At 52.3% G+C, this 24152-nt stretch overlaps 2 protein-coding genes and 1 long non-coding RNA gene across 4 annotated transcripts in view; 1 reads left to right on the top strand and 2 right to left on the bottom strand.

Moving 5' to 3' along the window:
• The first annotated feature begins 269 nt into the window (after positions 1–269).
• LOC135272287 (uncharacterized) lies at positions 270–24125 on the top strand. Its single transcript, XR_010340401.1, has 3 exons — positions 270–767; positions 20471–20550; positions 23166–24125. It is a non-coding gene; the product is annotated as an uncharacterized LOC135272287 (long non-coding RNA).
• On the bottom strand, positions 11655–16513 carry SLC27A3 (solute carrier family 27 member 3). 2 transcript variants are annotated; one of them, XM_064370637.1, is made up of 10 exons: positions 15707–16513; positions 15129–15338; positions 14617–14775; positions 13971–14095; positions 13493–13687; positions 13299–13389; positions 12967–13165; positions 12629–12726; positions 12368–12498; positions 11655–11908 (listed from the first exon to the last, which is right to left on the bottom strand). In XM_064370637.1, exons 1-10 carry the CDS (start codon positions 16422–16424, stop codon positions 11837–11839), a joined length of 1998 nt encoding a protein of 665 aa, XP_064226707.1. In that variant the 5' UTR covers positions 16425–16513; the 3' UTR covers positions 11655–11836. The 2 variants fall into 2 exon arrangements, with proteins under 2 accessions (XP_064226707.1, XP_012331598.3); XM_012476175.3 differs by having other exon boundaries at positions 11655–12013; positions 15707–16474.
• INTS3 (integrator complex subunit 3) overlaps positions 17071–24152 on the bottom strand; it is a 47905-nt gene continuing 40823 nt past the window's right edge. The window contains exons 22-30 of the mRNA XM_012476174.3: positions 23015–23083; positions 22128–22203; positions 21744–21857; positions 21367–21415; positions 20167–20334; positions 19702–19802; positions 19447–19519; positions 18787–18943; positions 17071–18674 (exon numbers count right to left, since the gene is read on the bottom strand). Coding sequence (XP_012331597.1) covers positions 18597–18674; positions 18787–18943; positions 19447–19519; positions 19702–19802; positions 20167–20334; positions 21367–21415; positions 21744–21857; positions 22128–22203; positions 23015–23083 — 885 coding nt within the window. The 3' untranslated portion in view covers positions 17071–18596. The remainder of the gene's footprint in view (positions 18675–18786; positions 18944–19446; positions 19520–19701; positions 19803–20166; positions 20335–21366; positions 21416–21743; positions 21858–22127; positions 22204–23014; positions 23084–24152) is intronic.

The raw sequence follows: 24152 nt of genomic DNA, 5'->3' as shown, positions 1-24152 counted from the left end.
TCTTCCACAGTGACTGCAACATTTTACATTCCAAGCACTCCTTTTATAACACTCAAATAGGAGTTAACTTTTATTGGTCCCAGGCCCCTTTGAGAATTTGATTAAAGCCTCCCTCCTGCCCTCAAGGGTATAGACCCACACTCCCAGCCCAGGGATGGAGCCCCGCATAGCCTTGGGCTCAGGAAACTTGCTGAGAGCAGCTCTCCTTCCCTCCCTCTCCGACAATTGCCTATTGGCTCAACCTGGAACAGTCCTCTGGCGTCATCTGAGGTTTCACAGCTGCCCAGGCTTTCCTGGAATAACGTCCCTGGAAAGTCTCAGCTGGCAGATAGAATCCCCCGAAAGCCCCCCAAGCACACCCGGGACACTGTCTCTTTTCTCAGCCACCTCCTCTCTCCTCTCAGCCCGGACCTCTGCCTCTCTCCGAGCCTTTTTTCTGCCTCCGCCTTTCTCTGTCCATCTTCACCGGCCTCTTCATCCGCGGTCAGCAGAATAGGGCCCTGGAGAGATCCACGTCCTCACCCCGGAACCTATGAATGTGCTCAGCTACACGGCAAGGGGGAATTAAGGCCGCTACAGCTGATCCTAAAGAGATGCTCAGGATTATCCAGGTGGGCCCAATGTCATCATGAGGGTCCTTAAAGGCGGAAGAGGAAGGCGGAGGAGAGAAGAAGGAGCTGTGGCCGCAGAGGAGAGTCAGAGACTCCCCGTACGGGAGGAAGGAGCCGCAGCCAGGGACGCCGGGTGGCCGCGAGAAACCGGAAAAGGTGAGGAAGCGCGTGCGCCCCTACAGCCTCCAGAAGGAAACGCAGCCCCGCCGGGGCCGGGCCAGACTGCAAAACTATCAGATCAGACAGAGGTTTGAAGCCCTTATGTCTGTGGGAATCCGTTTCAGCCCCCACAGGAAACGAACGGACGACTCCTGTGGGCTCCGTCTCTGATAGTCGCTCCAGGGCGCGGCATTTCACACCGGCTTTCGTGCGTGTCTCCCCCCGAGCGAGCTCCAGGTGGCCGGGGGCTTTGTGGTGCTCCCTGCTGTGTGCTCAGAGCAGAGTCTGGCACAGGATGGCCTCTCGGTAAATGTTTGTTAAGGGGAGGAGGCCCCGGGCGTGGTGGTTCGCGCCTGCAATCCCAGCACTCGATCACTTGAGGTCAGCCTGGGCAATGTGGCAAAACCCCATCTCTACAAAAAATTAGCCGGGCGTGGTAGCACACCTGTAGTTCCAGCTATTCGGGAAGCTGAAACAGGAGGATTGTTTGAGCCTGGGAAGCAGAGGTTGCAGTGAGCCAAGAAAGCGCCACTGCACTCCAGCCTGGGTGACAGAGGGACGACCCTGTCTCAACAAAGAAAAAAGTTACAAACGTTTTCTTCATAACCACAATGCCAATGCCATTATCATATATAACAAAATTAATAATTCCTTAATATCATCTAATACCCAGTCCTTAACCAAATATCCCTGATTGTCTCAAAAAATGCCTTTCTACTGTTTTTTTGTTTTTAATCAAGAACAAGGTTTATACACTCCATTTGATTATTATGCTTCTTTTTTTTTTTTTTTAAGATGGGGTTTCACCATGATGGCCAGGCTGGTTTCGAACTCCTGACCTCAGGTGATCCACCCACCTCAGCCTCCCAAACTGCTAGGATTACAGGCGTGAGCCACTGCGCCCAGCTGATGATTATGCTTCATAATGATCTTATCAAAGACAGACACCTCCAACCCGCACCCTTATAGTCATTGAGTTGTTGAAGAGACTGGGTAAATTTTCCAGTAAAATTTCGCATGTTCTGGATCTGTTTATTATTATTTTTTGGTGCTATTGAATATGTTCCTCTATATATGGATGTTGGCTCAGAGCTTGGTTTATTCAGGTTCCACTTCTAGGCAAGAAGATTTTCTAGGTGGCATTTTATGCTGCACACTGCATTCAGGAGATGCAAAATATCTGGTTGTCTTTTAGTGATTCTAAAATTGAATAGCGGCTACAGGTGCTGATAACCTGATCCCTCTAAGATTCCTACAGGTGCTGATAACCTGATCTCTCTAAGTTTCACTCTTCTTGCCCAGGCTGGAGTGCAGTGGTGTGATCTCAGCTCGTTGCAACCTCCACCTCCCAGGTTCAAGTAATTCTCCTGCCTCAGCCTCCTGAGTAGCTGGGATTACAGGCGTCAACCACCACGCCTGGCCCCTCATCAACTTTTTTTTTTTTTGGTTTGGGATTGGGGGAACGAAGTCTTCCTGTGTTGCCCAGGCTGCAGTGCAGTGGCTATTCATAGGCACAATCATAGTTCTCTGCAGCTTCAAACTTCTGGACTCAAATGTTCTCCCACCTCAGCCTCCCAAGTGGCTGGGACTACAGGCATGCACCACCACACCCAGCCTCATCAACCTTTTATCCAGTAGTTGTATCTATTGGTAATAATTGCCTGACACTTATTTCATTGGGGTTGCAAAATGCTGATTTTCCAGTTCTGTCATTTCTCATTTATTAACTGAAATTCTTCTGTAAAGAATGTTCCCTCATCAAGTAGGACAATTTGATAACCTTGAAATTAAGTTCACATGGGAAAGAAGGGAGAATGCTTAGTTTTTTCCTTTATTTGCCAATTTTCAGAGTGAGGAGTTGGTAGTCTGTCCAATGTGTTTCATTTTCTCCCTCCCTTTATCCATCTTCCCTTTAGCGGGACTCTGCGCTGATACTATGTTGTTGTTTTTAATTCAGTGTTTCTGGTGCAATCTCTCTGAGGTTCAATTTGTCTCTATCTTAGGCCAGTGGGAGCTCTGTGTCCATTTGCTCTTCTCCTGTTGTTATCTTTGCTTTCTGGCACCATCTGCCCCAGGCTCATTCTGAGTATTTTCTCCCCCAGACCTGAGATCAACCATTCCACCAAGTGTGCCAGGATTTTTATTCAATTAGTTTTATTGATACTTATATACTTTTTTCCTCTGGAAATATTGACCCCTAATATGTGCACTATTATATGATATGCCATTAAATAGTTTCAAATAATAACACCCATATTACCTTTAACAAGTACATTACCAAATGAAGTATAAGATATCTTTATTCTGCCTTGGGGAAAAACTAAATATTACAAGATTCTCCCTGTACCAAAAAAAAAAAAAAGATAAACTGTTATTCATCAAAATTTAAAGCCTGGGCCAGGCCCAATGGCTCACGCCTATAATCCCAGCACTTTGGGCAGCTGAGGCAGGTGGATCATTTGAGCACCAGAGTTCGAGACCAGCCTGCCCAACATGGTGAAGCCCTGTCTCCATTAAAAATACAAAATTGGCCGGGCGTGGTAGCTCATGCCTGTACTCCTAGCACTTTGGGAGGCTGAGGCCGGTGGATTGCCTGAGCTCAGAAGTTTGAGACCAGCCTGGGGAGCACAGTAAAACCCCGTCTCTACTAAAAAAAAAATATAAAAAATTAGCCGAGCATGGCGGTGTGCACCTGTAGTCTCAGCTACTCAGGAGGCTGAAGCAGGAGAATTGTTAGAACTTGAGAGGCGGAGGTTGAAGTGAGCCGAGATCATGCCACTGCACTCCAGCCTGGGCAACAAAGCAAGACTCTGTCTCTAAAAATAAAATAAAATACAAAATTTAGCTTGTTGGTACACACCTGTAATCCTATCTACTTGGGAGGCTGAGACAGGAGAATCACTTGAACCCTAGAGGTGGCGGTTGCAGTGAGTCGAGATCGTGCTACTGCACTCCAGCCTGGGTGACAGAGTGAGACCCTGTCTCAAAAAAAAAAAAAGAAAAAAAAATTAAAACCTTTGTGCTTCAAAGGATGCTTTTGACAAGAAAGTGAAAGACAACAGAATTAAAGAACGCATATATATATATTTTTTGAGACGGAATCTTGCTCTGTTGCCCAAGCTGGAGTGCAGTGGTGCGGTCTTGGCTCACTGCAACTTCCGCCTCCCAGGTTCAAGCAATTCTCCTGTCTCAGCTTCCCGAGTAGCGGGGACTACAGGCATATGCCACCATACCTGGCTAATTATTGTATTTTCGTAGAGACAGGGTTTCACCATGTTAGCCAGGCTGGTCTCAAACTCCTGACTTCATGATCCGCCTACCTCAGCCTCCCAAAGTGCTGGGATTACAGGCATGAGCCACCTTGCTGGGCCATCAAAGAAAATATTTACAAATTTAACAAGATTGGGTATGAGCAAAAAAAGAAAAGAAAAAATATTTGCAAACTATATATTCGATAGGAAACTTATGTCCAGATTAAAAGAAAAACTTGTACAACTTATTAAAAGGCAAATAACCCAATTACAAAGTGAGCAAAACATCTGAATAAACATCTCTCCAAAGAAAATATGCAGATGGCCAGTAAACACATGAAAAGAAACTCAACATCATTGGTCATGGGAAAATGCAAATCAAAGCCACAATGAGATACCACATCACACCCAGTAGGATGGCTATAGTAAAAAAAAAGAGAGGTAACAAGTGGTGGGAATGTGGAAAAATTGGAACTCTTATAGACTGCTGGTGGGATTATAGAATGGTGCAGCTACTGTGGAAAACAGTTTGTCAGTTCCTTCAATAAGTGAAACAGTTACCCAGGAATACTGAAAATATATGTCCACACAAAAATTTGAACATGAATGTTGATAGCAGTATTATTCAAATAACCAGAAGGTATAAATAGACCGAGTGTCCATCAACAGATAAATGCATTAACAAAATGTCAGATATCCATACACTGGAATATTATACAACCATAAAAATGGAATGAAGGCCAGGTGCGGTGGTCACACCTGTAATCCCAGCACTTTGGGAGGCTGAGGCTGGTGGATCACTTGAGCTCAGGAGTTTCTGATCAGCCTGAGCAACATGGTGAACCTCCATCTCTACAAAAAATTTAAAAAAATAAAAATTAGCTGGTAGTGGTGGTACATGCATGTAGTCCCAGCTACTGGGGAGGCTGAGGCAGGAGAATTGCTTGAACCTGGGAAGTGTAGGTTGCAGTGAGCTGATACTGTGTCACTGCACTCCAGCCTGGGCAACAGAGCAAAACCCTGTCTTAAAAAAAAGGCTGGGCGCGGTGGCTCATGCCTGTAATCCCAGCACTTTGGGAGGCTGAGGCAGGCAGATCACCTGAGGTCGAGAGTTTGAGAGCAGCCTGACCAACATGGTGAAACTCTGTCTCTAAAAAAAAAAGAACGAAAGAAAAAAAAATAAAGAAAAAACATTCTGCTAAGTGAAAGAAACCAGACACAAAATGCAACTGAACATGGGTTTGGATGCTCGCTGCTTGTAGAGTCCAATAAACAAGAGCAAGTTCTGGTAGAAAGATAGTGATTTTAAAGGCCGGGCGTGGTGGCTCACGCCTATAATCCCAGCAATTTGGATGGCCGAGGTGGGTGGATCACAAGATCAGACATTCAAGACCAGCCTGGCCAACATGGTGAAACTGAAACCCTGTCTCTACTAAAAATACAAAAAAAAAAAAAAAAAAAAAAAATGGCTGGGCATGGTGGCATGCACCTGTAATCACAGCTACTCAGGAGGCTGAGGCAGGACAGTTGCCTGAACCTGGGAGGTGGAGGTTGCAGTGAGCTGAGATCATGCCACTGCACTGCAGCCTGGGGGACAGAGCGAGACTCCGTCTCAAAAAAAAAAAATGTGATTTTAGGCTGGTTCAAGTGCAGTGATGTTTACAACTCATTGATCACAACCAATTATGGATTTGTTCCTTCTCCACTCCCACTGCTTCACTTGACTAGCCTTAAAAAATTTTTTTTTGGCTGGGTGAGGTGGCTCACACCTGTAATCCCAGCACTTTGGGAGGCTAAGGCAGGTGGGTCATGAAGTCAGGAGTTCAAGACAAGCCTGGCCAAGATGGTGAAACCCTGTCTCTACTAAAAATATAAAAATTAGCCAGGACGGTGGCAGGTGCCTGTAGTCCCAGCTACTCGGGAGGCCAAGGCAAGAGAATTGCTTGAACCCTAGTGGCAGAGGTTGCAGTGAGCCGAGATCATGCCGCTGCACTCCAGCCTGGGCTATTTAATAGAGTGAGATTCTGTCTCAAAAAAAAAAAAAAAAAAAAAAAAAATTTTTTTTTAAGAAAATGATTAGGCCGGGCATGGTGGCTCACACCTGTAGTCCCAGCACTTTGGGAGGCAGAGGTGGGCGGATCACGAGGTCAGGAGATGGAGACCATCCTGACTAACATGGTGAAACTCTGTCTCTACTAAAAATACAAAAAATTAGCCTGGCGTGGTGGTATGAGGCTGTAGTACCAGCTACTCCGGAGGCTGAGGCAGGAGAATAGCTTGAACCCAGAAGGCAGAGGTTGCAGTGAGCCGAGATCACGCCATTACACTCCAGCCTGGGTGACAGATAGAGACTCTGTCTTAAAAAGAATAAAGAGAGAGAAAATGATTTTATTAACCAAAACTAGTAAGGAGAAGTGACTGGATTCCCATCTAAAGCAACCACTTTGATAAGGAAGGCATGCAAGAATTCAGCTGTGTGTCTGTCTTGTTGTGGTGGCTGTTTTGAGTCCCAGTCCACCTGGATCTTGGGCTGTCGTCATCTCAACAATGGCTGGGTTGTTAACTAGCCACCTTGAAGTAATCTATGGAATTTTGCCGCTGGGTCTCCACATTTGGTTCATCTATATCCGGATTAGCCTCTGGACCCTCTAAGAAGGCACATAATTAGACACTAGCATACAGTTAGATAAATGTGAACAGAATATGTACTGTAGGAAAGGGAGGGATGCTGAGTCTATTTAAAGGCTAAGGCAGAAGGCTTCTGCAGTTTGCCTCAAGATTATACCTTAAAACCCAAGGGGAAAAAAGAGTTTACAGGAGGCAGAGGCAGGAGAATCGCTGGAACCTGGGAGGCGGAGGTTGCGGTGAGCCGAGATCGTGCCACTGCTCCAGCCTGGGCAACAAGAGCAAAACTCCGTCTCAAAAATAAATTTAAAAAAGAAAGTTTAAGGACAGGCGGGGTCGCTCACGCCTGTAATCCAAGCACTTTGGAAGGCTGAGAAGTTGGCAGATCACTCGAGCCCAGGAATTTTGAGACCAGCCTGGGAAATATGGTGAAACCCCGTCTTTACAAAAAATACAAAAATTAGCCCCGTCTCTACAAAAATTGTCCACCTGGGAGGTCCCAGCTACTGGGGAGGCTGAAGGTGGAAGGATCGCTTGAACCCAGGAGGTCGTAAAAAATTTTTAAGCGCATTTTAAAGTTAAGATGTCCGGCTACAAAATGGACATATATTCCACTTATATGAAATATCTAGGATTAGTGGTTGCCAGGGCTTAGGGTGAGGGAGGAGTGGACAGTGACTGCTAATGGATAGGGATTTCTTTGTGGAGTGACGAAAATGTTGTGAATCGGCCGGGCGTGGTGGCTCACGCCTGTAATCCCAGCACTTTCGGAGGCCGAGGTGGGCGGATCACCTGAGGTCAGGAGTTCTAGACTAGCCTGGCCAACATGGAGAAACCCCATCTCTAAAAAAAAAAAAAAAGAAGAAGAAGAAGAAAAGAAAAAAAGAAAATGTTGTAAGTTAGGTAGTGGCCATGGATGCACAACTTTGTGAATATACTAAAAACACTAAATTTTATACTTTAAACAGGTGAGTTTTAAAGTATGTAAATTATATCTCAGTTTAAAAAACTTTCGTTGAGCGTTTGCCCTCTAGAGGCTCTGGGAGAACTCTGGGTACTCCGACCCCGCCCCTCCGTTTGTCTTTTTGGCTGGAGGCGTGAAGCGGCTGGTCCCGCCCATGAGAATGGCTCCGCCCTCCTTCCCAGCCTGCCCCACCCCTCTCGCGGGCGCCGATTTGCGCTTGCGCAGCGAGGCTGGGTTTACGTAGGCGCGCAGCACGGTACCGCCGGAGTCCACAGGGTGGAGACTGCTGGAGGCCGCCAGGGAGTAGGTTGGCTTGGCTGCCGGCGCCTGACGCCTTTCCGCCTCCAGCAGCGCCCGAGACAGGGTTTTTTTTGCTAAGCCCCACGTGGGGGTGGGGGAAGGGAGGGATCTCCAGGCGTCACGCGAGGGGGGCCTCCCGATCGTCCCTGCCAAACCATCTGCCCGCCTGTGGGGCCGCGCGCGGCCACCCTGGGTGTCTCCCGGCTCACGGGCTTCCTTCCACTTCTTCCCCTTCCCGGGGCTCACGGAAGCAGCCGCAGCCCAGCGGCGCAGGAGGAACGGGGCTGACAGCGGCGCCGACAAGCTCTTTCCGTCAAGGGCCGTACGGGAAGTATTTTCTGCTTTGCAGGCCATCGGGTCTCAGAAACAATCGGTCCTGCTGTTGTGGCAGGAAAGCGGATATAGGCAATCATAACGAACGAGCGCGGCTGAGGGCCAGCAGAACTATTTATGGACACTGAAATTTGAATCCCTGTAATTTTTACATATTATGAAATAGTCTTTTTTTTTCTACCACCTACAAATACAAAAACCATTCTTAGTGTGCTGTATGTAACAAAAACCAGGCAGTATAGTTTGCCGACTCCTGCCTTTGAGGCAGTTTTGGGAAGGGGGCCCCTTAACGCTTCCTAAGTGGCCTAAATTACCCCCAGGGAAGGTTCCACAGACACAAAGCTGAGAACATTGCTATGATTTGAGGATTGGGTTCTCTATGTCCACCATCCTCCTCTATCCAACCTGCTGAGAAAGGACATTCACCAACGGAGGACCACGCTAGTTCATCTGTATTTTGTTTTTGAGACAGGGTCTCACTCTGTTGCCTAGAGTAGATTGCAGTGGTGCCATCTCGGCCTCCTGGGCACAAGCGATCCTCCCATCTCAGCCTCCCAAGTAACTGGGACTACAGGCGTGCACCACTACACCAGCTAATTTTTGTATTTTTTTGTAGAGATGGGGTTTTGCCATGTTGCCCAGGCTGGTCTTGAACTGCTGGGCTTGAGCAATCCTCCCACCTCAGCCTCTCAAAGTGCTGGGATTACCAGGCGTGAGCCACTGCACCTGGCCCCTAGTTCATCTTTGCAAACTATTATAATCTCATTTAATTTTATTTCAATTAACTTTTTGTAGGGCAACCTATTTTTTTTTTTTTGAGATAGGGTCTCACTCTATTGCCCAGGCTGGAGTGCAGTTGGCACCAGTCACTTCTCACTGCAGCCCCGACCTTCCAGACTTAAGGGATCCTCCTACCTCTGCACCACACCCCTGCCACAGTAGCTAGGACTGCAGGTGCACACTACCATGCCTGGCTATTTTGCCCAGGCTGGTCTCAAACCTAATTCTTTTAAAATTTATTTTATTTTTAATTATGGTAAACAGAAAACCTGATGCTTTTGAATCAAAAGTCGGCCTTCTTGCAGCTTTCCATTTCTATCAGTAGTTGCAGCCTCTGTGACAAAGCTGGTTCAAAGAGCTGAGCCATGAGCTCAACATAGGACTGGAAGACAGAATGCCTGTCGTCCCAGCAACTCCAGAATCCCCTCCTCCCAGCTGACCTTGCTAAAATGCAGATACTTAAGAGCAGGGGTGACACAGGTGTAACTGACATGTTACACTTGGCATTTGTGGGTTTGCAGAGTGAAGTGTAGGGTCAGGATTTAGGCCAGCACTGTTCAGTAGAAATATAACCCGAGCCACATGTGAAATTCTAAATTTTCTAGTAGCTACATTTTAAAAAGCAAAACTAAGCAAAACTTGAAATTAATTTTAATATATTTTCTTTAAATCAACACATTCAAAATAGTATTTCAACATATAAGCCGTATAAAACTATTATTATTATTCTTCTTATTATTATTAATCATTAGAGAAAGTATCTTACTCTGTTGCCCAGGTTGGAGTGCAGTGGCACAATCATGGCTCACTGTAGCCTCAAACTCCTGGGCTCAAGAGATCCTCCCACCTCAGCTTCCGGAGTAGCTGGTACTACAGGCATGTGCCACCATGCCCCACTAATTTTTAAAATTGTTTTGTAGCAATGTCTTGCTGTGCTGCCCATGCTGATCTTCCAACTCCCGGTCTCAAGCAGTGCTCCTGCCTTGGCCTCCCAAGGTGCCGAGATTACAGGCATGAGCCACTGCACCCAGCCTAAAACAATAATTATTATTTTATTTTTAGATGGAGTCTCACTCTGTCGCTGAGGCTGGAGTGCAGTGGCGCAATCTCGGCTCACTGGGTTCAAGTGATTCTTGTGCCTCTGCCTTCTGAGTAGCTCAGATTACGGGCACTTGCCACCATGCCCAGCCAATTTTTGTATTTTTAGTAGGGACGTTTTCACCATTTTGGCCAGGCTGGTTCTGAACTCCTGACCTCAGGTGATCTGCCTGCCTTGGCCTCCCAAAGTGCTGGGATTACACATGTGAGCCACTGTACCTGGCCCCTAACACAATTAATGAATTTTTTTTATTGCATCTTGAAAACCATTACACAGTTGTACCATGTCTCACTATAGATGAGCCCCATTTCAAGCACTCAGTAGCCACATGTGGCTAGCAGTTACTAGATCCAACAGTGCAAATTTAGAGCAAATGAAACAGGAGGTGTGTGGAAAAGAGCTTGGTGTGAGGTTCTGCGATGCGGGAGATCTTGGCTTAGTTAAGGTGTGGAAGAGCAGCTGCAGGAGGTGCCCCACTGCCAGCCAACAGGCTGCCTACACACCTACCCCAGGCACACCCTCACTATTGCACTCCCCCTGGGCAGATGGGAGAGGCGCACAGAATGAGCTAAAGTCACTTTTATTGGTCTGTGCGTGAAGACGTGCCCTGAACCTCAGCGTGCGCCTTACCTCGTCTGTCGGTGAGGCTGCACTGGGCTTGGTGGTGGAAGGTGGCAGGTTGTGAAGTTTTGGAACAGGAAGGCTGGCAGTAGAGACCCAAGTGTGCCAGTGGGGCCTGTCCGCTGACCTCTCGTGTTGGGGAGAGGGGCCAGAAGGGGAAAGGCAAAGTAGCAGAACATTTCAAGGACTCAGCTCAAAACAGAGGGACTGTAGTTCCTAGGAGAAGCAGGAGCGTCATCATTTCATGCTTTTAGATGATGAACTTTCTTGACACCTCATTTTAGGGCTGAGAGGCCTTTTTTTCCTTTTGGTTCTCACCATCCCTCCTGCCACCACATGTACTCTGAGCCCCACTCCATGGAGGGGCTTCCGTCGAACTTTCCTCCAGGACCTGAGGGGCCGCCAGGGACTGCTCCTTTTGGGAATGTCTGACAATCATCAGGTAGGAAAAAGAACATCTGGAGGCAGGGGCACCCCACTCTTCCCCCTCAAGAATGGCTTCTCAGAGACAGCTGTGAGGCCGAGGGGCATCTGAGCATCCTTTCCCCCACAGCCAAACACTTGTTTGGGCTAGTTAAGATTCTTCCCCAGGCCCAGCCACACCTGATTCTGGGGGAGGAGTTTGGGCTGGCCGCCAGGGCTGGTGTTTCTGTGTGCCTCTGTCCACCTTAGCCCTTCCGGCCGACCCCTTGGGTCCTTCAGTTCCCAAGACAAAACAGTGGGAGCCTGGCACTCCGGCTAAAACTGGGCTGAGCTGCACAGGAGCACAAACACCAGTCACCAGGGGTTCTCCAAGGACAAGGGTCACCTGGGGTCACCTGAGAGGAAAACATCAAGGTCCAGATACTGGGCTCTGGCCCATGGCCAGTCAGGGCAGGAACGCAGGGCCTGTGGCTCCATGCCAGGAGAAAACTCTCGAGGAAAAAGCGAGACAGATACTGTAGGTCAGAAAGACAGCCGGATCTGCTCCAGCCACATTTATTACAAAATAGTGAGCGAAGTGTAGAAAAGGTCCCTGACAGCCCAGCACACCTGCAACGAATGGCCCCCACCCCCCGAGTCCCTCCCTCAGGTGCCTCAGGTGTGGAAGGTCTCAGATTCGAAGGTCCCCTGCCAGGAGCGCGCTGTACCGCACAGGTGTGAGGGGCAGGTAGGCACCTACAGCCTGGTCCAGGACATACAGTGGGTCGGACAGGGTGCTGGGGTCAAAGCCCTCATTTGCCATCCGAACTTTCTGCTGTTTGAAGGTCTCTGTGGTGGCCAGAGTCTCCTGGGGACAGGAGGAAGGGTCAGAGGTAGTTGGAGGGAAGGGGACTCTGCCCAGGTGGTTCAGGGGAGTTGTCTGAATTTTGTTAAGGAGCAGGTCTGGGGAAAGGGGGTGTGAGGTCAAGGTTTAGGGGAGGAGGTGAAAGGGAGGAGAAAGAGCCAGGCCAGAAGAAGGCAGGTATAAGGAAAGAAGTGGGGTGAAGAGCAAGTCTCCGTGTTTTTTGTCTTCATGGAGTGTTACATTGGGGGTCCGTTGCAGAGTTTGGGAGCCATCAAACTCCCAAAGTTGATACATAGGGTGGGTGTGTAGGGTGAGGACACGTGGGGTGAGGGGCTGGGGTTGGGAGTGACCAGTTACCTGGAGCCTGAGGAATCGGGGCCGGGCATACGGTGGCAAGTTCTCAGACACATGAGTGTAGAGCTGCATAAGATCCAAAGAGTGAGGGGGACGCAGAGCTAGGGCTGCCATTCCAGCCCTGCCTTCATGCCCTGGTGGGTGTGGGAGACAGAGTGAGCCCCTCCATGGCTGACCACCACGAAGGCCTCGTGTTCCCTGCGCCCAGGCGTTACCAATTCAGGTGGTGGCTGCGTGCCTCCCCCACCTTCCATGCCTAGGCACCTGGCACAGTGACTCCATAGACGTTCACCTCCTGAAGAAAATCCAGGGCCTCTAAGACCTCTGCCACCTCGGTTGTGGCCACATTCTCCCCCTTCCACCTGTCAGAGAGCGGAGATCTGAAACTGGGAGTCGGGGGTCAGGACCTATGGGCTTGGTGGGGAGATAAGGTCAGAGGTCAGGGTGCCAGACTGTCACAGGGATGAAACGGTGAGGAGGTCTGAGAATGAGAGATGAGCTGAGGACCTAGGTTGAGATGGCAGATTAGGGAGGTGAGGTTCAGGAGCTTTGGATCACAGAGATCAGATGTCCAGGATGAAGAACCAGTTATGGACAGATACCTGAAGGTGTCTCCAGTACGATCATGGAAGCGGAGAAAGCCTTGGTCATCGCACACCAGTAGGTCCCCAGTGTTGAAGAAAACATCCCCAGGTCGGAAGACATCCTTTAGCAACTTCCCCTGGGCCAGCTCTGGCCCACCAGCATAGCCCAGGAATGGGGACTGCTGGCTCACCGGGGCCACCAGCAGCCCTGGCTCACCTGGCAGAGTCACTGGGGTCAGGAGTGCTGTCACCTTTCCCAGAACCTCCTGCCCCCATCCACCCCAGTCTCTAATTCCAGTCCTCCTCTGCCAGCTTCAGCACCGTGACCACCCCACTGGAACACCACCAACCTGGAGATGTGGCCACACAGTGCCCCCGGGCGTCCCGAATCGGCTCTCCTGTGGTGACGTCATAGCGAATCAAGGAGAAGGGGAAGATGTGCTGGGGGAAGGGAGACCCGGGTACTGGATCATTGCAGTCGCATGAGCCCCTCTCCTGCCAGCCCTCTGCTGTTCCACAGGTTCTGTTTCCTCTCTGCCCTCACCTTGTACAGCCAGGAAGCACGCCCCACAGCACCCTGCTGTCCTGTGTAGTTGATGGTAGCCACGTTGCCCTCTGTCAGTCCATATGTCTCCAGCACCTGTAGGGGCCCGAAGCGCCGCACAAAACGCTCCCAGGTGTCTGGGCGCAGCCCGCTGCCCACTGCCAGCCGGACCTTATGGCCATACTCTGCCTTGTTCTGAGATGAGTGGGAGAGGGGCCGGAGCTTCAGCACCAAGATGCCTGTTCCCCGAAGTGAATTCCTGTTCCCCATTCCCCAGAACCCCCTCCCACTGTAACCTCCTTCAGATACTGTAAGCATCAGATGGCCTAGGCCATCTCCGGCTCCTTATCCTACACTGCCATTTTCTACTTGCTACTTCTCCCTCCAACTCCCTGTCTTAGTGTCTCCTGTCAATTGTCCTGCTCCTCGTGAGCTAGCCCTTTATCAGTGGTTCTGCCCAGGATCTGTGCCTACGCACCGGGGGCTGGTTGACAAGGTACCGGCACAACTCCCCGATGTACTGAAACACCGTCACCCTGTGCTGCTGGCAATCTTCCCAGAACTGACCAGCCGAGAACTTGGACTTCAGCACCACTGTGGCCCCTGCCAGAAGTGGGAAGTGGGGGAAAAAAGAAGGAGGTAAGATTAAGAGCAGAGTAGGGAGTCTGAGCCCCTCTTTCCAGACCCGTCTTCACTGTAGTCATTCCCTGGGAAGGGCCCGCTGTGAGAGTCACACTGTCAGGAAGGTGCGCTGGCCCTCTTCCCCCTCCCCCTGCCCCTGTCCCCAGCCTTGGAAGAGGTTAATGCCCTTTCCCTCCTTCCCAGCCCCAACGATCCCATCCTCCACACTCTCACCTTCTCATGTCTCTATTTGCCTGTTCCTGGACTGACATAGTCCTCCCCTGCCTTTGACCCTGAAGTCTGGAGTTATGTGGCTATATGGCCCCCCTTCTTCCTCAGTCTGTAGGTCTAGACAGGTGACACTGCCCCATTGTACAGAGCTCCTGGTGAATAGGGCTCTGCCCCATCTGTCCTCTTGATTCTGTACCCTGGAGGACTCACACCACAGTAGGTACTTAATGTTTGCTGGATGAATGAATAAAGGTGGGATGGGGGAGACTGACCAATGCCCAAGCAGCCCACAATGCCGAGCAGGGAGCCAGACATGTGGTAGAGCGGGAGCGCGAGGTAGATCACGTCTTCCTGGTGGACGCCACACAACTGGTAGAAGCCCTGGCATTGCAGGATCTTCAGATGACTGATCCGAGCAGCCTTGGGGAGGCCTGTGGGATGGCAGTTGTGGGGCGATCAGGGGAAGAGTGGACTCCAAGCTCTACCTCTGTTTGCACCCCCACTGGGTTTCCAAGAAAGGCAGAGGCAGGACAGAGGCTGAGGACGGAGGCCAGGCTGTACTGGAAATATGGGTGGTCTGGGGGAGGTGGAGAAACGAGGAGGTGGTGAGGGGACTGGAGAGTGAAATGAGTGAGACAAAAAGGAAGTACCGGTGAAATCGGCATCCTTTCTGGGGGCTTTGAAGGAGTGGTCTGGGAGCTGAGGAGGTCCCAGTCCCTGTTCCCAGACCCCTCCCTTCCTCTGCTTTAGTTACCGGGAGGTAAGCATGGTGCCCGGCCCTCACCTGTGGTGCCAGAGGTGAAGATGTACAGGCACGTGTCTGTTATGCTCTGTGGGGAAGAGAGGTATCCTGGCACTGGCCCATCCCCTTCAGTGGACATCTCAGCCAGCAAATCGCTCATTCCAGCAGGGTGGGTTCCAGGGCCTGCAGCCCACAGGTGGAGCCCCATCGTTCTCAGGGCGGGCAGGTCCGGCTCCAGGGACTCCAGAAACTCTGGAAGGGTGGGAAAGCACAGCACCAGGGCCCTGGCTCTACCTAGAAGAGCCTATTACCCACGCCTCCTCCCCACGCCGCCTCCCCACCCCAGCCCACACTGCTCTTGTGTGAGGGTAAAGGGTGTATAGACGTTCCATCATGGGTCTGAGGCCTGTAACTCGACTCCTTGGGGATCCTTGGGGCACCAAAGATTCCGCCTCATCCCTTCGCAAAACCGGAGACTTCTACCTCCACTCGCTTTCGAACCCTAAGGGATAGTCGGCTTCCTCCCTAACCCAGGGATGAGACCAAGCCCTTCGGCGCTCCCCGACACGCCCCCTTCTGTTGCCGGCCCCGCCTTAGTCAGTTCGGCGCTCCAACCTTACCTGGCGCCAGCACCAGCGCGCGCGCGCCACAGCAGCGAAGGCAGTGCAGCAGGGGGCCCCGGCGCAGGGCGGTGGGCACAAAGGCCGTGCGCAGGCCGGCCTTGGCCAGCCCGAACCAGAGCCACAGAAACTCTGGGCCAGCGGGTAGGAGCAGCGCCACAGTCACTCCAGGTGCCAGAGGGGCGGCGACTCCTCCACCTCTGGCCGCACCGTCCCCTCCAGCAAGCGCCGCGCCGCTTCCGGCCGCTGCATCTCCGGCTCCCGGCGCTGCCCGCTCGCCTTCTCCAGCGCTCCCCGCGCTGCTGTCGCCGCCGGGTCCCCAGTCCCAGCCTCGCGCACGCAGGAAGGCGCGTGCAGCTCTGTTACTCTTGCGCTCCGCCTCTGAGTAGCTAAAGCGCCGCGAGCCGTGAATGAGAAAGGTGTGCGTGGGGCGCTGCTGGGCCAGTTCCGCGAGGCGCCAGGCCAGGCTGCAGCCCCCTTCGGGACCTTCCGGGTCGGCGGCAGCCGCGGCTAAGGCGCGAGCTCGAAGAGCCCTTTTGCAGCGCAGGGCGCGCACCGCGAAGGCTAAGTCCGCCGGGAGCCAGCGCAACTGCGGCCAGAGGTGTAGCTTCAGCAGCAGCAGCGGTAGCAGCAGCAGCAGCAGGGGCAGCAGCAGGAGGGCAGCCATGGAGCCCGCTTCCTCCGTCGGCACCGTCTGGTTCCAGCCGCTCGCAAACATGCTTGGTCCTCCCTCCCGAAAACCTAGAGCCGCTCGTTCTGAGACCTCTCCTTCCCGGGAGCGCGCGTGCGCTGGCACACGCCCCTTCCCACCCAGGCCCCCACCACTCCCCACGGGCGGAGAGCAGAAGCCCGGGAGGAGTGCGGGTGTGGGGCGGCCCGGACTCCCGGCCCTCCCCACAGCCTACGCTCCGCCCTAGGCGCGCTCCCTCCTGGACTGCTCTCGGCTCGCACCCTACCAAGTCCTGGGCGGTGCTCGCGCCTTCCCTCAATCTGTCTGTCTTTCTCGGCTTGGGTGGTTTAGGCATCTGGCTAAACTCTGGAGTCCAGGCCTGAGAGCCAGGGCGTTTGGATCGCAGCCCATCTTCCCCTCAGTATTTCTCATTTTCGCGTGAAGGGAAGGTACCATTAGTCTCCCCCAAAAGAATGAAGAACTTGGCCCCTGGCCCATTTGGTTCTGCAAGTCCCAGCACGATAGGCAGACCCATCCCCTTCTGCCAGCCGACAGCTGCAACCCCAGGGGATGGGTGGGGGCTGAGAGTTAAAGTAGGGGAAAGGTGGAAACCCAGACTGCCAGTTTTCTGAGGGGCCACCACAGAGGCCCCTCCCTTTGGGCAAGGGTACAATAATTGGGACAAGCCAGCAAATGCTATCCATCCTGGTTTTAATTGGGGCAGAGGAAACTGGGGAAGGAGAGAGGAAGGAAAAAGAGGCCTCCGGTGGTTTAGACTTTCAAAGAAAGTAAGGAGCAGCAGTGATGAGGGAGGGGAGAACCTGGATTCTGTAAAAAGAACAAATTTTCGGGCTGAAGAGCGGCTGTCTGCAGTTTGCCCAAACTTCACTCCTCTCAGTCCGCCTCCATTCTCCCTGGACAGCGGGGAACAATTGCATAGCCAAGGAACTCTCCTCTGCTAGTTCACATGGCCCAGCAAGTGGCCACACTGTGGAAGGAAGAGCATCCCCGTCCCTCCTGGTATCTGAACTTGATCTCCAGGTACAGTTGCTCCTGGAGACCCAGCTGGAAAGTCCCTCCCCTGTCAAGCAGCGGGTCCTCCGGTGGTTGCTGGTAAGCACACAGACTTCATCAACTGGAGGATGACCAACCTTTTGGAAGCCTCTAGTTTCTTGAGAAATGAGTAAGGACAGGCCTCATCCTACAAGGGGATGGTTCTGCCCAGACAGGTCAGTGCCTGGCTCCCACCTCCAGTGGCAGGAGGAAGGATGGGTAGGGGCCAAAGCCGAGTCCCTTCTGCTCTAGAAAAAAGTGGGGGCAGAGCAGGAAGGGAAAAGGGGGATGTTCTGAGGTTACAAGCGGGGTGCCAATCAAATCAAGACCAGCTATACATGCACGGGGCAAATGCCAGCAGACACTCTAGCACAAAAGACATTCTGGCTTGTTTTATTGTCATTTAAAAACAACTTTTAAGACACGATTATCTCTGCAAAAAAAAAAAAAAAAAAAAAGACTCAAGGAAATGGGATCATTTGACAGTTCTGTGGAACTTGCCTCTGGGACTCCCCAGGCTCTGGTTGTAGCTTGAGGTACCAACATCAGGCCAACCTAAGCCTCCAGGGCACACCACGTGGGGCTGTGGCCACTCTTTCAGACTCCTTTCTGAAAGCTTGCAGCATCTCCCCCATGATTATGAATGGACAGCCTGACCACGTCACAGATGCCCATTTCACGCTGGCGTGTGGAGAGTGACTATAAAACGCCTCTTCAGAACAAACCAAGACCCAAAGGTGGAAGCGGGAAGGGACACCCACACCCTGAGTGAGTCTGCTCTCTGGCCACATGCCCCTTTGTCATTTCCCTTCTCTGTTGAAATGACTCTTTGGGAGACTGGAGGAGGCGACTGGGGAAGGGGCCAGGGGGCTGAGGACTTCCACTATTGTCTGATTTTACAGAGCCTCTGGCTTCAGTCAGAACCCAAATATAATTGGGAACAGCAGTGTGAGGGGCTGGAGGCCCCAGGAGGAGGGAAGGGCTGGGGGCTGCATGGCAGCTTCTCGAACTCAGTCAGTCAAAGGAGACAGCTCCTCCTTCCACTGGGTGAGCCTGGGGATGGGGCAAGGGTGTTTCCCCTGCAATCTCCCCAACCTCTATTAACTTTTGATTCAACGAGGAGGCAAGGGCAGTCCATCTGGGGGTGGGATGGGGGAATGCAGGGCCTCAGTCACTGTCAGAACCCACTGCAGAGGACCCTTTTCGTTTCCGCTTGGTAGGCTTCGGTTTCGTGTCTTCCTCCTCCTGGAAGAGATTGGGAGGGGAAATGGGAAGTTACCAGCCTGGGCAGCTGCTGGTGCCGACTCCACCTGCACCCAGTGCTCCTTTACCCGCTGCGCACTGGCTGGGCTCTCACCGAAGCACTGCTGGAGCCTGACTCTTCTTCGGCATTGGGGGGCTGTGTGGCATTCTTTCGACTTCGAGGACTGGACAGAGCTGCTTTTCGCCGGCTCTTGGGTGGCTTGGTGGAAGAGTCCTCATACTCCTCCGCCAGGGAGAAGAGATCACTGAACCTGAGGGAAAGGAACAAGAGCTGTGACTGGGAGCCTGCTGCTTGCACCACACCTCCATCTTCTTCTCTGCCCCAGACTTCTCTCTCTCTTCTTCTTGAGACTGAGTCTTGCTCTGTCACCAGGCTGGAATGCAATGGTATGATCTCGGCTCACTGCGACCTCCACCTCCTGGGTTCAAGTGATTCTCCAGCCTCAGCCTCCCGGACAGTTGGGACTACAGGCGCCCGCCACCACACCTGGCTAATTTTTTGTATTTTTCCGTAGATACGGGGTTTCACCATGTTGGCCAGGATGGTCTCGATCTCCTGACTTTGTGATCTGCCTGCCTCGGCCTCCCAAACTGCTGGGATTACAGGTGGGAGCCACCACACCTGGCCAGTCTTTTTCTTCAACCCAGGACCCTAAGGTCTTGCTAGCCATTACGTTTATGTCCCTAGCAGGTTTCCTCTCCCTTAGGCTTTTCCCCCACTACTTTCCAAGGCCCGAAGTGGCAGGAGCCTTACTTCATCTTGTGGGCTTCATCACAGCTCGCCTGGACATGCTGTAGTGCCTGGAGAATTGGGGTCTGGCTAAAAACTAGAGGGAGTAAAAGGGAGGGCAGAGAAGGAAAAACAATCAGGTATCTGGGAGCTTATTAAACAGCACCCAAAGGTGGTTTTATCCCAAGAGTTTGGGTTTTGACCCTAGGTGTCCTGCCTCCCCCAGGCTGGCTCTAGGCATAGTTGGGGCCAGGGCAGCACCAAGGGTGGAAGGCATACAGTTCTGCTTGGTGTTGGTCAGGTTGAGCCGCAGGTTGTCCAAGTGCTCCAGGATCTGCTCCAGAGTCAGCTGGGCCAGCTTGCTGCTAGAGCTCCTCAGGCTGCGCAGGAATCACCAGAGCCAGAGTCTGAGTGCGGGAAGGTTCCAGAGTGCGAGACACCCTCCACCCACAGGGCCCCCTTAAGACAGAGGTAGCCTACATGGGAAGCAGGACAGGCAGGCTGGGAGGGCTGGGGTTGGGTGAGAGAGGTGTGCCTAGAACATGGGGATCCTGGCCACAGGGGGCATTGGAAGAGAGGGAGAAAGGGCCACAGTGGTCTCACATGCCATGTGGCTTTGGACCACTAGATGTCGCCCACAAACCGGGCTGGGACATCACTGGCCCCCTGCCCCCCGCGACCCAACCACCACAGGGCAGCAGTCACTGCAGACTGCCTGGCCTGGAGGGTGGACCCGTGTCCCACCTCTGTCTCTTGCGAGGGAGGCTGTTGTTCTTGATGAGCAGGGACTTGATGTGCTCGGCCAGCAGCTCGTCATGCTTCATGCACCAGTGCCGCAGGATGCTGGTGGTGAACTGGTCGTCAGGATGGCAGGGCCGACTCAGCACCATCTTCACCATCTCTTCGCTGGGCCTGGGGAAGGAAGGGGGCCCTGGGTGCTGCTTGCACAGTGGCCACAGGGCATGCTGGGTCTCTCCCACTGATTTCCCAAATCCTGGCCTCCCCACCCCACCCCCTACTCTCACATCCCTCTCCCTCTTCTCTTTAGGCCAAGGAATGCCTAGTTTCATCCTCTGTGGAAGCCAGGAGAGGAGAAGTGAGATTCTTCACTTGCTGTGGTAGGAGAAGGTGTGTGCGTGTATGCTGGGAAGAACCCTCCCCTGCCAGTTCTCCTCCTCCTCCACCAGAACAGTCAGGGAGTAGGCCCAGGAGGCAGAAGCACAAGCATATGACATACGGATGCTCCCCTACCCCTACCTTGCTAGAGCTATGGGCCAACCTGGTGTCCAGCTGGAGGAAGAGGGCAGGAGAGGGCTGTGAAGCCACAGCCCCACACAGCCTCCCAGCTTCCCCTTTCCTCTAGGACACTCTGTACCATTTCTAGTCTCTCAGGCAAGAGAGGAGAAAGGGTGGAAGGAAGGCAGAAAAGATACACAGCTGCTATCCCGTTTACTGGGGACGCTGTTAAAGCAGCTGTGCAGGAAGAGGGGGCTGCCACTCTCTCCTTCTCTGCCCTACTCTGTCAAGGCACAGTGGGTCCAGCTGGCTCTGCTCTGCATAAGGTGAGGGAGAGGATGGTGTGTGACCCCTCTACCCTGACCCTCCCTCCCCCTGGATTAGCTGTGCAGTGGCCTGCAGGAGCATGGGGTGGCGGGGGGCAGGGAAAGGCGGGTGCAGGGAGCAGGAGCCACCAGGGATTAGAACTGCTGTGGCAGCAGGAAACAGGGATGTCCGGTCCCCACCTCCGAGGGCAGCTCCTGGTGGGCAGGGGAGTAAAGTCGAGAGAGGAAGCCCAAATCCCAGGGGAGCTGCTCTTTAGTAAGTCATGTTGGGGGAAGGGCAGGAAAAAATATGGCAAAAGGAGCAGGACAGAAGCCCTTTAGACCACAGCGGCTCTTGGGAGGTTGAGACTGAGGGCTGAAGAGCGCCAGAGGTGGAACTCACTTTTCTCTTCGGAGTTGAAGCAGCAGGCAGGACAGGGCCTCTGGGTGCTCTATGAGGGAAGGGCAGAGGCTGTTCAGAGGAAGGTATAATTCCAGGATAGAATCTGAGGACCTCTATCATCCCCTAACAGCCAGTGAAGGGAATAAGGACAGTCTTTGACGAGGAGCCAGGAAGAGTCCCCTACCCCACTCCTACCAGTCCCTGAGCCCCAGCCCAGAGCCTGGCTCATGGTGGGCCCACAGGACTCATCTAAAGAACAAAAGTGGCTGACAGGGAGCCTGACCTTGTGTACTTTGGTGGGAAGGACAGCAGTGCCTTGCCCTAACTGAATCGGAAGTGTCATGTCTGATGTGCTCCCTACCCACAAATCGACTCACCCTTGTATTTGAGATGCTGTAGGATGGGGATTATGGTCTCCAGGGGAATATTGTGGGCCAGAAAGAGCTGCCAGGCACAATACTGCTCAAAGGTCTCCCAGTCTAGGCTCTGGACTGGAAGAGACAGAAGAAACATCTCCATCAAGAAAACACACACACACGCGCGCACACACGGTGAATCCACTGACCAGCACCCCAAGCAGGGATGGTGCAGAGGTAGGACAGATCCATAGAAACACTGCCCCGACCACACCAGGGTGGAGCACAGTTCTGGCCCCTTAATTTCCCAGTCCCAGAGCCAGCTTTCCTGATAGCGTAAAATACACAGGACTGACACCCTGCCCTTGTCTCCTCTCCCAGGTACCTAAAGGTCTGATCACTTACTGAGTATGTTGAGGACTGAGTCTTTTCGAAACATAACCAGGTTACCCATCATCACATGGCAGACCAGCTCCTGGAGCTAAGGAGGTGGAGGAAAGAGACAGAACCCATGAGCTCTGAAAGGGGCCAGGAAGCTAGTATGGAAGGGACACAGGAAAGCTCATAAAGGAAAAAAAATTAGAGAATGTGAAAGCCCAATTTAAAGGAATGGGAAGGAGATGGCACACAATGAATGCTACAGTCTCTGAAGGGTATAGGGGCTGATAAAGTAGCCACAGGCCTAAGTGGGAACCTCAGGACTATTTTGGGCAAAAATAGTTACAGCCATGGTCTGAGCCTGAGGAGGAGGAAAGGACCCTGAGAGGCTGGGCTCTGGATGTAGGCTGGGCAGGGGGAAGGCAAAGGAAGAAGGATTCTTGGGTGTTAAGCTTCCTCTTTTATGAATGGGAACTAAGTGAAGAGGATGAGAAATGGGATCCCAGTGCATGGCCGAGATGGACGCAAGCAAAGCTATAGCCTCTTGGGGACCTATGCATGGTGAAAAGATCAAGTAGGAATGATCTAACCATTTTCATTCTGAGCCAAAGGAAAGGCCAGTTGAGAGCTAAAAACACAACCCCCTTAGCTCTTGCTGTGGAACAGGAGTGTCCAAAGAATATGGAGAGTAAGGGAAACTCCAGGCAGGATTGGCCTAACCTCAGCCTGCCTTGCTTGGGACCCACTTCTCCTTCCCAGGTCCCACAGCCAAAAGTACACACTACCATAGCCAGGAGGGAGGGCGCCTGGGAGGCATGGGCTCCCTGTCTGTAGGCCTGGAGGGAAAGCAGAGGCCCTATTCCCCTAGTGCTGCCTTCCAGGCCTTTCTGGGGAGGTCAGAGCTCAATGTTCACCTGTGCAGAGTCAATAACAGCCACGATCATGTTCAGCAGCTCTCCACTTCTCAAGGTTTCATCTGGAAACTAAAAGGAAAAAGAGAAGGGAAGAGCCCTGGATGGGCCCCTCAGCTTTCATCTCATAACCCACTCTCCTTTCTTATTACAGCTCAAGGTTTGACTGGGTCAGCCAGACACACGGGTCCTAAAGTAAACCCCTAAACAGAGATCCAACAGCTATGACACTGGAAGACTTCAAGAGAATTTGAAGACCCCAGGTTTCGTTATTTATGTGTGCCCACTATCAGGGGTGTGGGTTTTCTCTGATAGTTCCCGAAGCATGTGTGTAAGGAAAGGAATGAGGAGCTATCTAGATATAAAGCCAGAGCTGAGAGGACTGGCCATGATAGCTGATTCTGTGTGGGAACAGCAGAATAAATATTTGCATCTCTGGCAGCAAAGAAATCCAACCTGTGCTGACCTTTGGCCAAAAAGGTGGTGTAGAGAGTTTGTCTGGAGGTGTGTCGGGTAGGCAGGGCCCCATCTAGAGAAGGGAGAGCAGGGGGAGGGAAGTACCCTGTGTCCAGCATCTGCACCCCTCCTCCCTCCAGTACTCGACTGAGATCAGTTCCTCCTGTCATGCCCACACCCTGGGTCCTCATTTCCCTCTTCCTGGGAACTTCTACCAAGAGGAGAAAGAGCTCTTCCTAGAGAAGAGTGTGAGTGAACCAGGGGAAATGAAAGTGAGTCTCCACTACAGAAGCCCTGGGCATTAGAACTATCAGAGAGAACCCAAGCAAGGATGGGCCATCAGAGGGCAAGAGGGCTTGGGACATACGTACATGGATCTGGTTTGTGGGACCTGTCCTGGGTCCAGATGATGGGGCCCAATCTGAGAAGCCAAGTATATAGGCCCAGAACCCAACGCACACCAGTTACACCAAAGGATAGAAATTCAGAGAGTTTTAGAAATGTTTCAACCATTAATCCAGAGAAATGGAAGGAGGGGGCAGCTGTGAGTGTGGGAAGCAATGGCCCACCTAGATTAGTGATCCCCACTAATGATGAACAAAAGAGGGTTCAGGGTTGTGTGTGCTCAGTGTTCACTGAGGTGTGTTCCCATGAGCCCCTTGGCACAGATATGGATGTGGGCACT

This window comes from Aotus nancymaae, unplaced genomic scaffold, assembly GCF_030222135.1.
Source record: "Aotus nancymaae isolate 86718 unplaced genomic scaffold, 86718_ANA_hifiasm-v0.15.2.pri h1tg000108l, whole genome shotgun sequence".
Taxonomy (NCBI): Eukaryota; Metazoa; Chordata; class Mammalia; order Primates; family Aotidae; genus Aotus; species Aotus nancymaae.
This window is presented reverse-complemented; position numbering and strand designations above follow the sequence as displayed.